The following is a 14,020-nucleotide window of genomic DNA, read 5'->3' on the forward strand; positions in this document are numbered from 1 at the left end:
AACACCGTTTTTTAGCTCACTGCACCATCCCAGTTTCAGAACCTGGCTGTATGCAAATTAGTCTGTTCCTGTCCCAGTGCATGATGGGAACAGGGCAAACTAAACTACAAAAGCCAATTCTTACACTGGGAAGGAAACAAGCTACCGGGGACCGGTTTCTGGCATTTCAGCCTCTTCGGCCCGGCTTGCTTGAATCCTGATGGTGCAATGAGCAAGGGACTCACATCTGAGTATACCCTTCCACGATTAGGGTGGACAAAAATATTTACAACAAGGGGTGGTGAGGGACAGAGTCTCTGAATTAAACAGAATACTCTCACCCAGTCAAGAGATCAGGGCTAGATCCAACACCGTTTTTTAGCTCACTGCACCATCCCAGTTTCAGAACCTGGCTGTATGCAAATTAGTCTGTTCCTGTCCCAGTGCATGATGGGAACAGGGCAAACTAAACTACAAAAGCCAATTCTTACACTGGGAAGGAAACAAGCTACCGGGGACCGGTTTCTGGCATTTCAGCCTCTTCGGTCCGGCTTGCTTGAATCCTGATGGTGCAATGAGCAAGGGACTCACATCTGAGTATACCCTTCCACGCTTAGGGTGGACAAAAATATTTACAACAAGGGGTGGTGAGGGACAGAGTCTCTGAATTAAACAGAATACTCTCACCTAGTCAAGAGATCAGGGCTAGATCCAACACCGTTTTTTAGCTCACTGCACCATCCCAGTTTCAGAACCTGGCTGTATGCAAATTAGTCTGTTCCTGTCCCAGTGCATGATGGGAACAGGGCAAACTAAACTACAAAAGCCAATTCTTACACTGGGAAGGAAACAAGCTACCGGGGACCGGTTTCTGGCATTTCAGCCTCTTCGGCCCGGCTTGCTTGAATCCTGATGGTGCAATGAGCAAGGGACTCACATCTGAGTATACCCTTCCACGCTTAGGGTGGACAAAAATATTTACAACAAGGGGTGGTGAGGGACAGAGTCTCTGAATTAAACAGAATACTCTCACCCAGTCAAGAGATCAGGGCTAGATCCAACACCGTTTTTTAGCTCACTGCACCATCCCAGTTTCAGAACCTGGCTGTATGCAAATTAGTCTGTTCCTGTCCCAGTGCATGATGGGAACAGGGCAAACTAAACTACAAAAGCCAATTCTTACACTGGGAAGGAAACAAGCTACCGGGGACCGGTTTCTGGCATTTCAGCCTCTTCGGCCCGGCTTGCTTGAATCCTGATGGTGCAATGAGCAGCCCACATGCCTCGAACTAAAGGTTTATTAGATTGATGGTCTCAAATAATTTACAGGTCAAGACTCCGCATACAGGGCTCCATTTAAATACATCTACAAGCATAAGAGAAGAAGAATATTAACAACTCTAAGTGAATATGACCCAGGCCTCGATAGTGAGCCATTTGAAGCTAATCTTGGTGTATGACGCACTTACTCAGAGGAGTCTCCATTCTGGGTGCCTCTGTTTTAACACATATATAAATAACATCGAAGATAGATAACTTGGATAATTTATATGTTGGGTATCAACCCACCAAATCCACAGTGTGCACTGAACAGAGTAGGATATATGTCATTACGTATCTAATTAGGTGTTATATTTGTTGTGGTTTCCCAGAATAACTACTGTTTTTAAACCTGTTTTAAGAATACTTTTACTTTTGAATTGTCCTGAAGACGGAGACCGTTTTGATAAGCCGCCGAAACGCCGCGTCAACACTACTTATGAGCACATGAAGAATGTGAATAAAAGTTTTTGTATTTTTATGTAGTAGAGATCTATATGCATAGGAAAAATCTATTCTAATGTTTATGTGAATTGACAATATGATTGTATTTGTGTATGTATAGGTTTTATCAAATTAGGATGTGTAAAAGATTTTTGAATTTATGCAAATTTCTTTTTTATTATGTACGAATACGAAATTAGCATTTCATGAATGCATTGAAACAACTTTATAATAAACATGTTTTAAATATGAATATAGGAAACAGAACCATGTATGTTTTTTAGATTAATATAGTCCCTGGTACATTTCTGGCACAGTACACAGCTTGACAACAGGTTAACGTAGGAATATAAAGCACAAAAGGGATCTTTGTGTTTTTAGTTTGTGTAACTACCCAGCCGCTTTTGGCTCATTTTGGATGACTCTGCTTTTGGAGTGTACACACACACACACACACACACACAGAGACACACACACTGCCATGGATGAAATAATAAACAGAAATAATTGCACATAAGCAACATGACAAACCTTCCAGATAACTGTTCTATCATTATTGCACACATCAACAATCCACTAACAATTTACACAAAAACATTTAAGGGAATACTTTGAATGTACAGTGCTACCGTTATTGCATTTAATCAGATGCTGTTATAAATGGTCTATTAGAGTCTTGTACTCAAAAAATAATGTTAATCCTACCACTTAAAAATAAATGTATTCACCCACTTATTGCTGGTTGATTTTAGGGTTTCACCGAGGTGAGCAATATATATACTAGATGTTCATGTACCTCGGTTTCCATTTTAACATTTTTTAGTTTGTTGAATCAAGAGAAATGTGATTAAGTATGAAAGCCAACGATAAAATATTTGCTACTTTGAACCTATAAGAAGCTCCCTCTAGAATCATCATTAAATAGGTCAACAGACATATAATGTTCAGTTAAAAATTAGATTTCCTTTCAGATACAATGTACAGTTTGACTGATTCACAGTTCATCATCTTAAAGAGATGTATTTAATTGCTTATTGAAGTCAGGCTCATCTGCTATCAAGTGCTCTTTAATTCTTCATGTGGCAAACGCTTGCAAACCCACCATGATTTTGAACCAAAGCAGCCCTGCATTCTTATTACTGTGGCTGAATTTGTAAAATGTAAAATGGAAGGTGATATAGCCATTACTTTTAGACATTTACTTTACGCAGACAAGTCAACAGCATGCATTATGGATGAACTGCACAATTTAAAGTTGTTCAAAATCTGTTTTTTGGATTCTGAGAACTATATCTCATAACCCTTTAGCAGCCCTTGTGTGATAATCTTTACGCTAACTCTCCTGAATAATACCGCCGTCATACTTTCATATTACAACTTCAATTTGCATAATGTTAAAGGTATAAGCCAGTTATGTTCACAAGCATTATATACATTCGCATATATGGTATAGTTGGAAAATAAGGGACTGAATAATTACAAAAGTTGGCGAAATTTGGTTAAAATGACGGCCTTACCCAATTGACCTACATTTTTAACGCCGTCCCCTTGAAATTCCCTCAGCATGACATCTGTAAAATACAGGGTAAGATCGGGAGCTCTATCTGGGGAGGCAAGGGAGTGAGATTGTCCTGGAAAAAACGGAGGCGTAGGTTGTCTAAAGGTGGGCTGGCTCTCCCAGGCATAAGCTGGTACCTGGTTGCTTCCCAATTTAAAGCAATTAGGATGCTTTTATCAAAACCTACATCTTCTGCCTGGGGGTCTCTTCTTAGCCAACAGATCTGCAACATTGAAGGGGGCAAAACAGACGGATTCCTCTATAAATTCGGGACACCAAAATTCTTTTAAAAAGTTTGTCTGAAAATCCTGAGGAATGCACTAGAAATCTGGTGTAAAATTAGAACAAAGTGCAGGATAGGTTACTATTCCGACCATGCCCCAATCTGGGATTCCCCAGGAACCACACTTTGTCTAAAAGACAGGTTGGCATTCCCCATTAGGGAGGCAGGAATTTCCATTTGGTCAGAGTTGGGGGATATCAACGGTGTACATCCATGGGGGGTCCTGGAAGCCAGAATAGGCCCTGGACTCTCTAAATTTAAGTTCCTACTGATAAAATCATGGTTTGAGGCAGAGTGTCAGGGCATAATGGGAGATTGGGAAACCGAGCACCTCTTTTTTTCAGGAAACCACATTAAGAGAGAGGTATCGATTTGGTACAAGAAATTGGTTGAGGCTGACGACCAAGATGTTCCATCACAATCTTTGGTGTGGAGAGATTCCCCCTTTGAATCAACAATAGAGGAGTTATTAGAACCCTCCTTGAAACTCGTATATAAATGCACCAAATCCGCCAGCCTAAAGAAAAACCATTTTTTTAACTAATCGTATCTATTACACCCTAGCGAAAATCGCAAAATTTTCCCAATTCCTGAGCCAAAATGTCACAGATGCATGGCCCCCCAAGCTAATGACATCCATGTTTTTTTTGGTTGTGGGAGGTTGGAAACATTCTGGGAAGGGGTTGGAGGTTATCTTTGCAAGACCTTTGGCACTAATATCATAGTTAATGAGACCCTAGTGTTCTTTGCGGATGACCGTCTTTCATCACAAGATCTAACAGTTAGGGACAGAGGTCTCTTATTGTGTTTGATTCTTTTGGCCTGCAGAGAAATTTGCCTGAAATGGAAAGATCCTAACCCCCAAGGCTGGAGGATTGGCTGAAATCTGCCTTCGCTATGGCTCATCTAGATCTCGCTAGCGTTGGTAACATGTCCGACAGCCTTTGGCACCCTTTTATCAATATGGGCAAAGATCTGAGATTATATAGAAACTGAAAAAATGCAAAACTTCCCCAGTCCAAAGATTACACCTTAAAACTCCAGCACAAGGAGTCGGTCTGGGGACCTAAGCTATTGCAGTTGGCCGGAGGGAGCCCAGGACCATCATACGGCTGTAACACCTTGCATAGTGCTTAAAGGTGAGATAAGACAAAAAAAAAGTGGGCGAGCATTAATATTAATAACCAGCAAGAAGGGAAAAGCCTTTTCACAATAGGGTCTCAGGAATAGGCAATGATGTAACAGTGGTATGGTGAGCTAGTGGCCAAATGACATAAGGAACTGAAAAAGGACAATTAAATGATGGGAGGAGTCAGGGAAAGTATTCTGTACATCTTGAACATAGGGCTATTTCTGAAGAACTTCAGACTGAACAAGGTCAAAGTAAAGTAGAACTGTGCAAAGGAGAGTCAACTACAAAATGGATTTCTATGGCCAATTACCCTCTAATCCACTTTCCAGAACACAACAATACAATATTCAATTAATATTAACAAACAACTCATGCCTTTGTGGCTGTGCTATTTCCTGTGTTGGGGGGAAAGTCCAATTCCTGGGATTCTAGTTCTTCTAGGTCATCTAATCTGTTTTCAGAAGAGGAAACAATATCCAAGTCGTCCTCGCTATATCTGTCCATCAAAAACCTTTGAGGTGTAATGTCATCATCATAAATAAGGTTCTTTCTTTCCTTCTTCTTCCGCCGTAATATCTTTTGTTTTCGGAGTTCTGCTAACTGTTCTTCAAGCCCACTGCTTGCTGGTTCCATTCCTCTTTGTTGGCTTCTTTTTTTGTACTCTACTATTTGTTTGTTAAGTTCTTCATGATCAATTCCAAACACATTTGTCAATTTGGGCGAAAGAGCCAGAGATGTTGAATGATCACCACTGAGGAGGAAGGATGAGAATTATCAGTTTATTAACAGCAGAGTTCATTGTGAGTATGTATAAAGTAATTTGAAGTTTCACGAACTTTTAAGATTACAAAAAAGGCAGAGACCATTTGAACCATGTCACAAAACACAAGCAAATGATCAATTAAATATGGTGGAAAACTGTTGCATATTCTAGTACTGAACACACATTTTCCAACACATATTTGACATTTGCTATCTATCTTCAAACCAAGGCCTCCAAAGGATGTATGTTATATATTCTTGCATCAGTTTCTCATTTGTAGACACTTTAAGATTCAAGCCATCAGGTAAACATGAATTGGAATCAGGAATGGTTGTATGTTGGAACCACGCAGACATTTACCACTCCTGCCCTAACAAAGCTTGAATGTGTCTTTACAACACATTCCTTTCACACGCTAGTCATTACAACAGCACGCCTTAGGGAAAGCGCTGACTTTGTAATAGTATAATTTACTAGCCCAACTCCAGACTATGCAATAGTAGGAGAATTGCTAGACTTAAACCCAACTCCAATCCAACAACTCTTTCCTTAAGGCAAGTCGTTGGTAGAACACTTTACTCAAAACAGTAAGGGTGTCTGCAGCCATGGCATTGACAGATCTTTGTGGTGTATATACATAGGTGAGCAGAGTGTGGGGAATGTATACATTCAAAGCTGAACCAACTTTAATCACCCAGGTGACTATATACCAAGAACTGTGAGAACAGCTTGTTTAAGACGACGAGCTGCCGTTATATTCTTAACGCACATATCTAAAGGATGACAAACTATAAGATGACCATGTGAAAGTGTTAGGAGAAGATGAACCTGCTCAGTTGTTGGAGGTCGTGGTTCGGCCGGAGTGAGCTATCCTTTTTGGGGATCAGAATTACAGGGAGCACACCCCTGCTCTGCATTGGTGTACAGATACTAGTTCACCCTTTGCTAAGAGCACTTCAAATCTTCCATCAGAAAGTGAAGCTGCCTATACTCTGTATGTTTTGGAATGTTGGGAGGGGGTTGTGTGGAGTTTGAGCTAGTACACTTCCCACATAATGAAGAGGACCCACTGATCTTCCTTAAAACTTTGGGCAAGAGAGGTAAACACTAGAAGAGGTACAGGAATGTGAAGTACAGTCAAACAGAAATACACCTAAATAAATAAATAAATATGGTGTTTGTTAAGCGCAAACTCTTGTTCCAAAGGGTCTCACAGAGCTGGGGACTGTCGGGGAGATTAAATGAGCTGTTGCCCAGAATCATATAGAGCAGAGCTGTTGCCGGCGCTACGGAGTCAATCACTCTGGCCGTTGCACCACATCTCTCCCTTACAGGGAATACTACCCTGGGAACTTCAACGCACAAAGGGTTGGACACTGCACGTTCACTGCTGTGGCAAAAAGCTCGAGAGAGAGAGGGTTCTCCCTATTGCTGGAAGATGCCCTGTGCCACCTTGGTGTGAAGCCACCATTCATCATCTGCATTACAAGCTGAATTTGTCTGTAAACACCATGGTGACACAGCCAGGTCCAGAAGCAGAAAGCATTGTGGCACACGAAACTCAACCCCACCCCGCCATGCTTCCTAAAGTACCACATGGCAGTTGTGTAGTACGTAAGAATCAGCACCCATTTCCCCTTGAAGGATGGGAGGAAAGCCTTTAGTGCCACGCAAATCACCAACAGGTTGATGTGGATTTCTGCTGGAGACATTCTCCTCTGATCTCCAACTCTCCCAGTTCACCTTCCTAACACAGCAACAATGCACCTGCCATGACCGTTCACTCTGGGCTAGGTAAGGAGGGCGGTCAACCGCTTGTCCAATTGGGGACCAGAAACTACCACTAAAGATCTTTCAAATTCTCAGCCGACACCTGGATGAAATTCAAGAGTTTCCTTGGTGTTGAGCCCACTGAGACTTCAGATTCCACCGCAGAGCCCAAATGTGCCATATAGCATTACCCAGTACAGGAGGCCAAGAAACCTCAGAGCTGCTCTCACTGAGGTCAAGAGATGAATGGACAAGTGGTCCTCCGGAAACCACTGTAGTGTAGGTCACATGTTTGGAGGGGTAGAAAGGAAGGAAAGGGTGTAGCCATGCGGGACAACTAGAAGCAGCAATCTGTCTGATGGGATGCTTTGTCGCCTGTTAAGGTAATAACTTAACCAGCCTTTAATAAGGTGTTTTGCAGTGACGGGGAGGGGTGAGGGATTGCTTAGATTGTTGAGCCCGAGTATTGTCCTCCTCATCCTTGACCTTTGCTGAATAAGGCTTGGGAGAACTGTTGTTGCTAAGGCAAGATCTGACACGGCATCTGCTGTAAACTATGTTTAATGCCCAGAAAGGGACAATACTGCAGTTGGGGTGTGGTAGATTTAAAAGTGGGATGGGGAGGGAGGTAAACTTGTCTCTGATGAGTTGATGCAGGTGTAAGAATTACTGTTAAAAATATACAATAGGTGTTGTACCGCTGAAGTTATATTATAATACCAGGGGGATAATTCAGCTTACAAAAGCCAACACGTTTCGGCCCTATATTTTGCCCTTCAAAAGATGCAGGTGGGCTTTCTTCACGACCAACATAGTGGATTTCACTATGTACCAATACGGCTCCAGTTGGTTAACAATAAAGGAAAGCTAGTACTTAACCAGCTTTGAGTTATTTTGACACTCAAGTCTCCCAGACATGCACTCACTAGTTGTGAGAAGGTTGTAGAACAGATAGCACACATTAATTCAATATTCTCAAAACATATTGTCATAATAAAATTCAATAGCATCCCCCATCAAGGTTAGACACTCTTTGACACCACCTTGTGTGCACTCCCTTGTGAATGCACAACAACATGAGATCATTACATGTATATGTACACACCTATGCATTTGTATGTGCGGACATTTCATAGATGAAGCTGCATGTTTCAAACGTCCTTACCCATAGTTTGTCCTTTCTATAATACTGCCTAGGGACAGCGTCAAGAGACAGTTGAAAGGACATGTACATAAAACTAGAATATACCATAAACTCCAAACACTTGATCAATTACTAGGTGAATCTTTCTGGGTCAAAACGTATAGGTCTAAGGAGAGGAGTAAACTGTATTGCATCAACAAGAAGCACACAAAAGCCCAGAAGCCTGAAGTAAGGGCCATCAGCAAATATGCAATGATTGCAAACAATAATTCGAAGTAGATATCCTGTGTCAGCTGAATTGGGCCAGTGTGGGAATGCCGGGAAACAGTGTGCTTTGGATGACAGTCTGTCTCTGCATGTAAAGGGTCCAGGCATGTCAGTGTTTGTGGTATCTCTAGAATTTGTAGTTTATTAGGAGTTTGCCGGGGGCATGGACTACTAAAAACGCAAGGGCTCACTGGGAAATGTAGTTTACAATGAGCTGCTGCTTGCTTTTGTGTCATTTGGAGCCTGCAACTCTTAAGGATGCTAATCAAAAATGGGTTAACCTGAGCCAAAGAGATCTATTTTTGCAGACGACTTAACTCAATCTTTAAGGTGGTAGAATTGTTATTCTTTGTGCGTTAGCAAAGACTAATCTGTAAAGAATATACTAACTATAGGCCCCTCCCCCGCCAATCAGGTCTGTATGAAAATTTAGATCCTTCATTATGTACCTATCCAGATAAGGTGATAGGAAAAGTTCAGTCCTAACCACAGATAGCTGATCAATAGTTCTCAAATTGTAGTCCTAGTTACAACCTAATTTTAAGGACCAGGGACATTTACCCTTTTAAGAATAAAGACTCATGAATAGGTGGTTTGAGGGAAGGGAGATTTCCTGAGTGGTGTCCTGTGATTGTTCTGTTATTTTTTTTCTCATGTTGTCTTGTATGTATTAAGCAATCACGGAGTATTCAGCAACGTTTGTGGGGAAAATAATGGTTTATCCAGCTTCATAATTCACATTCAAAATATGTAAATCTCTATTAATGACTCGCTTAATCTTATTGTATAGGTCCTTGAACGTGGTTACACAAAAAAGCCTATCAGAGACTAGTTTGTCATATGTTTCCAACAATGCCTCCCGATTGTTATTCTTTGCAAGTTTATAGGCAGGGCCAATCCTCCATTGTGGATACCCTCTAGTCTACAGATGCTTTGAGTGGATCTCAGCATGGGCATTATAAGTTTCCATGTCAGAATAATGTTTGACTAAGGCATAACAGCTAGCCTAAAGGAAGAAATTGTTGTAAAGTATGAGGGTGGAAGCTGGAATAATACGAACAGAATTTCTACCTGTAGGTTTTCTGTAGTGCTCACCACCCACAGCAGAAATCATCTAATTCAAGAATGCCATGAGTGTATTCTTAATAGTATGTGTGAATTTGAGATGGGAGTCACATCCATTTAACCAGGCAATGAAGTCTAGCGTCTCCCCTTCAGTACCATCCCATATCAAGAATAGGTCATCGGAATGTACGACACGAGCGATAGATTTTGGGAAAAATCTCGAGCCCCAGTTTGCTTGCTTGAGTGCAGACGTAACTCATTGGCGTACCCTTCCACTATCTCGTATGGGTAGAGCGGCTCTGTTCAAGATGCTTGCACTGCAGAAACTCCTCTACGTTCTGCAGAACACTCCATACTCGGTCCCCACAAGCGTATTTAAATGGATCTCGCAGGGGTGCGGACCTTGCTTGGGACGGGGGGTCCCCTAAGATAGCGCTTCACATGCTACATGGGGGGTGTTTGATGGAGGGCTGGCGATCCCGGATGTTCAACTATATTGCTGGGCCTCACAACTGCAGGTGATCAATAACTGGGTGTAGACAGATAGGGAAGAGCCTGCCTATAGGGTGGACGGAAGGCTATGCCGAGGGGTAATTGCGAACATCTTCCCTAAGCCCACAGAAGGCATGGCCTGAGCACACTAAGGTAGTACTACAATGCTGGAAGGAGGCCAATAGGCTTCTGGGTTGGGCGGGCAAATTGACTGAGAACCCCACTGTGGCATGGTGAGCAGCTGCAGGAGGTGAAGGCTCTGACGGGATTCAGGGGGTGGCAACTGATAGGCATCGACTACCTAGGGGATGTATGCAAAAGGGACTCTCCCTGCACCTTCAAATGCCTCCAAAAGGAGTAGAACTTACACCACTCACAATCAGCATGTATGACTATTGCATGCCCCACGACCCCATTTACATAGGGGTACATCCATCCCGGAGTACTCCCCGATGGAAGATAGGTTATTACTTGAGCCCATCGTGGAGAAAACCACATCAACAATCTACTGCAAATTAATAAACAATATACCTGATCCCTTGGTCAACCTCGAGCAGCCTGGTCCAAGGACCTTGGGTGTCTATATGAGGAAGACTGGCGAGACGCGCTTCAGGGTCCTAGAGAAATTGCAATTCGCTGAAGGTTCAGGCTAGTGCAGTTTAAAATCCTTCACCATACCTACTATCCTCACACACACCTCTATGCATGGGGAAGGTGCCATTTGGCGTCCTGCATAAGGGGTTGTCAACAGGAGAGCACCTTCTTCCACATCCTGTGAGTGTCCAGAGAGCATTCCCTTCTGGACGAAGGTCACTGCCATCATGTCTATGGTAGTGGGGGCGATGGTCCCGAAGTGGCTTTTACAGCTGATTAAAGGGGACATGGACTTGTCGAGATATGTGAAAATATGGTTGGCCCTGGCTGCGGGTGTAGCGAAACAGAACATTGCCAGGGGATGAGGGGTGCAGGCGCCCCCGTAATGGGAAAAATGGCAGCGCGATCGACTGGTGCCAAAGAGCTGATGAAATTGTATAAAAAAAGTAGGGGGTGAGCTAAAAAATTGAAGAAAGTGTGGGCGCCCTGGCGCAAGAACAGGGGAACGGGCGCACTCTTGGAGGGACAGGAGGGATTGTCCCTGGGGTCCTCTGATGTGTACTTTCCTGCTTATATTTGTATTGATTCCCAATGTGATATACAGACATTGCTTTGTATTGCATGGTCGCATTAGCATTATCAATAAAAAGAGTAGGAGTAAAAAAAATAATAATAATAATATGTCATCAATGTAAAGTTTCCATGTTGTTATTGATGAGGAGTTGTATTTGTGTATATGAATGTACTCTCAAACGCAAACATATACAGATTTGAGCATTTTAGGGGTGAAGGTACTCCCTCAGGAAAATACCAGTCACTTGGAGAAATAGTTGGTTTTCATATCTGAAAAGATGATGCTCCATAGCCAAATGCAAAAACCACAGTTGATGGACAGAATGCAGAACAATGTCATACATTCACCCCAGTACAGAGATCTGGGCCTAAATCCATAGTTTTTTTGCATTCCACACCACCCCAGTTCAGACATGGCCGTATGCAAAACAGTCTGACCCTGTGCCTCATGGGAGCAGTCCAGCCCGAACTGCCAAGCCATGCCTTCCCTGGACCGGAAACAAGCTTCCGATGACCGGTTTCTGGCATTCCAGCCGTCTTCAGCCCGGCTTGCTTGAATCCAGTGGTGTGGAGAGCATGGGACTCACGTCTGAGCATACCCAACCCACTCGGGGTGATAAATGCAAAAACCACAGTTGATGGACAGAATGCAGAACAATGTCATACATTCACCCCAGTACAGAGATCTGGGCCTGAAATAAAGTGGCAATTACAGTGAGTAACCCCCCATTCGCCCTGAAGAAGTTGCAGAAAATATGAGCAACGAAACATGTTGGCACCTATGACCCACCTGAGACTGCATATGGTGTGAGTCATTTTTAACTTGGGAGGATTCACAGACCAGAATAAAATTAGAGGGGCCAGTGAACTCTTTCATTTTAACTGTGTGAGATTCACGTTTTCTTTCTCACTGGGGGAGTTTGTGTTTTTGTGTTAAATGTGCACACAAATATAGTAAGGGTAAAACATTAACCCGCTATGATCAGAATAATCAGCAGACCGTGGGGCTGATAGCGAGAAGAAGCACTGTTTTATGTTGTTGGTCTTTTTCTGCTGTTTGTTTCCCTTTTCCCACTGTTATGAGAGTGAGTAACCAATGATGATAATTGGGATCACTGACAATTACTAGTCAGATAACCCGATTGGCAGTTCTTCCGTAAGGTGCTCACTCTCTTCTCCACACTTTTTCCCACTAATACTGTGTGGTGGGTGATGGTACGGCGATAGATTGGTTGGTTGTAGTGTGAGTACCGTATTAACTTAATTTTTGGACACTCGGATGGATGTGAAAAGTCAAAGAATACTTGACTGGTGGTAATAAAAATTCTTTATCACCTTATCCGCGTTATATTTAAACTAAAGAAAGAGTGCCTTGGGGGACAGGCCTGTGTTTGTGGATTGTGTTCATGACTTTGCCTGGTGAGAGTGGCAGGAAGAAGGGGAGACAAGTTTTGTCTTGTTTTGTGCTTCTTTTCCTTCAACTTAGTTGAAGGCTTTCAATGTGATGATGACCGCTCAGGGCAACGGTCCAGGGAAGGAAAATGTGTCTTCGCCGACTTAGACCAAGTCTGAAAGATCTGACCCTTCATATGGTGCTCAGCAACAGAGCAGGCCTCACATTCCTGGATAGCTTTCAGATTCATCCAAGCACATATTTTCATGGGATGAGAGGAGCCCACAGACACACCTCACCAGGGTCCGTCACGGACATCTGTTTGTAGTAATCCTTGCAGGATTTGAACCTATCGTTTTAGTGGGAGACATGCTAAACTGGGAAAGTCTATAAAAATAGGTCTGTCAAGTGACAGAGTTAGAGGGGGAGAGTTTCAAATTTGCATCAGAAGTCACATACTGAAAGGAAAGGATGTCAAAGAGGGGAGGGGCAGAGCAGACGTGAAGTCACAAAATACCAACAACCGGCATGCAAGGGAATTGCGGAGAAAACCTCTCCGGAATCAGTCTGGTGCTTGGAGGTATTCACAAGTTGAAGAATTTGTGGTAAAAGTATATCAGAAAGCATAGGACTTATTTCACTTTAAAAGTGTGAATATATTCATTGTATGCTTACCACATACGATCTCCATGGATATGCACATTTTAGAGGATCACAGAAAACGCTGCAAAGAATACCTGGAAATCAATACAGGTCATAGATTTCCATGGGTTTTGCTGCCCTACCTTTCCCTTACTTCTGAGATAGTACCCTATATGGTTAGCTGCAGTCTGACGGAATGTAAATGTTTCCCTGCCTGCATGGATAATATGTTTTCATGGAGAGAAAAACAGTAATATTTCACTTTTCTTTTCCACTATGTTGGCACCTGTTAGCCTTTAGGAGGCTACAAATGCATATATTGGGCACAAACCATTGGCAAGGTTTGTGAAAATCGGTCTACTTTTGTCCTTTTGTAAACAAACAGCAAGATCACATTCCTTTGCATCTTAAACTTTCTATTATTTCCAAGTACAAACCATTAATCAAAATGTAAAATTATGATTGCAATTGTTTTCCTTAATACAGAGGTCCCTTTTTCCTTATTTACAATTTCTTGGCACTACTAGTCAAATCTTTTATATTCAAATGCATTTCGTTGCCAACTTGCATCTTATATACATATTATTCTATACATGAATTC

General features: G+C 42.4%; 1 protein-coding gene across 2 annotated transcripts in view; it reads right to left on the minus strand.

Annotated features, from left to right (window-relative positions):
• Positions 1-2,271: 2,271 nt before the first annotated feature.
• Positions 2,272-14,020, minus strand: part of RBFA (ribosome binding factor A) — a 101,359-nt gene continuing 89,610 nt past the window's right edge. Inside the window, exon 7 of one of the 2 annotated variants that reach the window (XM_086965190.1) lies at positions 2,272-5,467. In XM_086965190.1, the coding sequence (XP_086821316.1) occupies positions 5,086-5,467 (382 nt within the window). In that variant the 3' untranslated portion in view covers positions 2,272-5,085. The remainder of the gene's footprint in view (positions 5,468-14,020) is intronic. The other variant, XM_086965191.1, reaches the window with a different exon arrangement.

The sequence above is a fragment of the Lissotriton vulgaris genome, chromosome 4_1 (assembly GCF_964263255.1).
Source record: "Lissotriton vulgaris chromosome 4_1, aLisVul1.2, whole genome shotgun sequence".
Classification (NCBI taxonomy): domain Eukaryota; kingdom Metazoa; phylum Chordata; class Amphibia; order Caudata; family Salamandridae; genus Lissotriton; species Lissotriton vulgaris.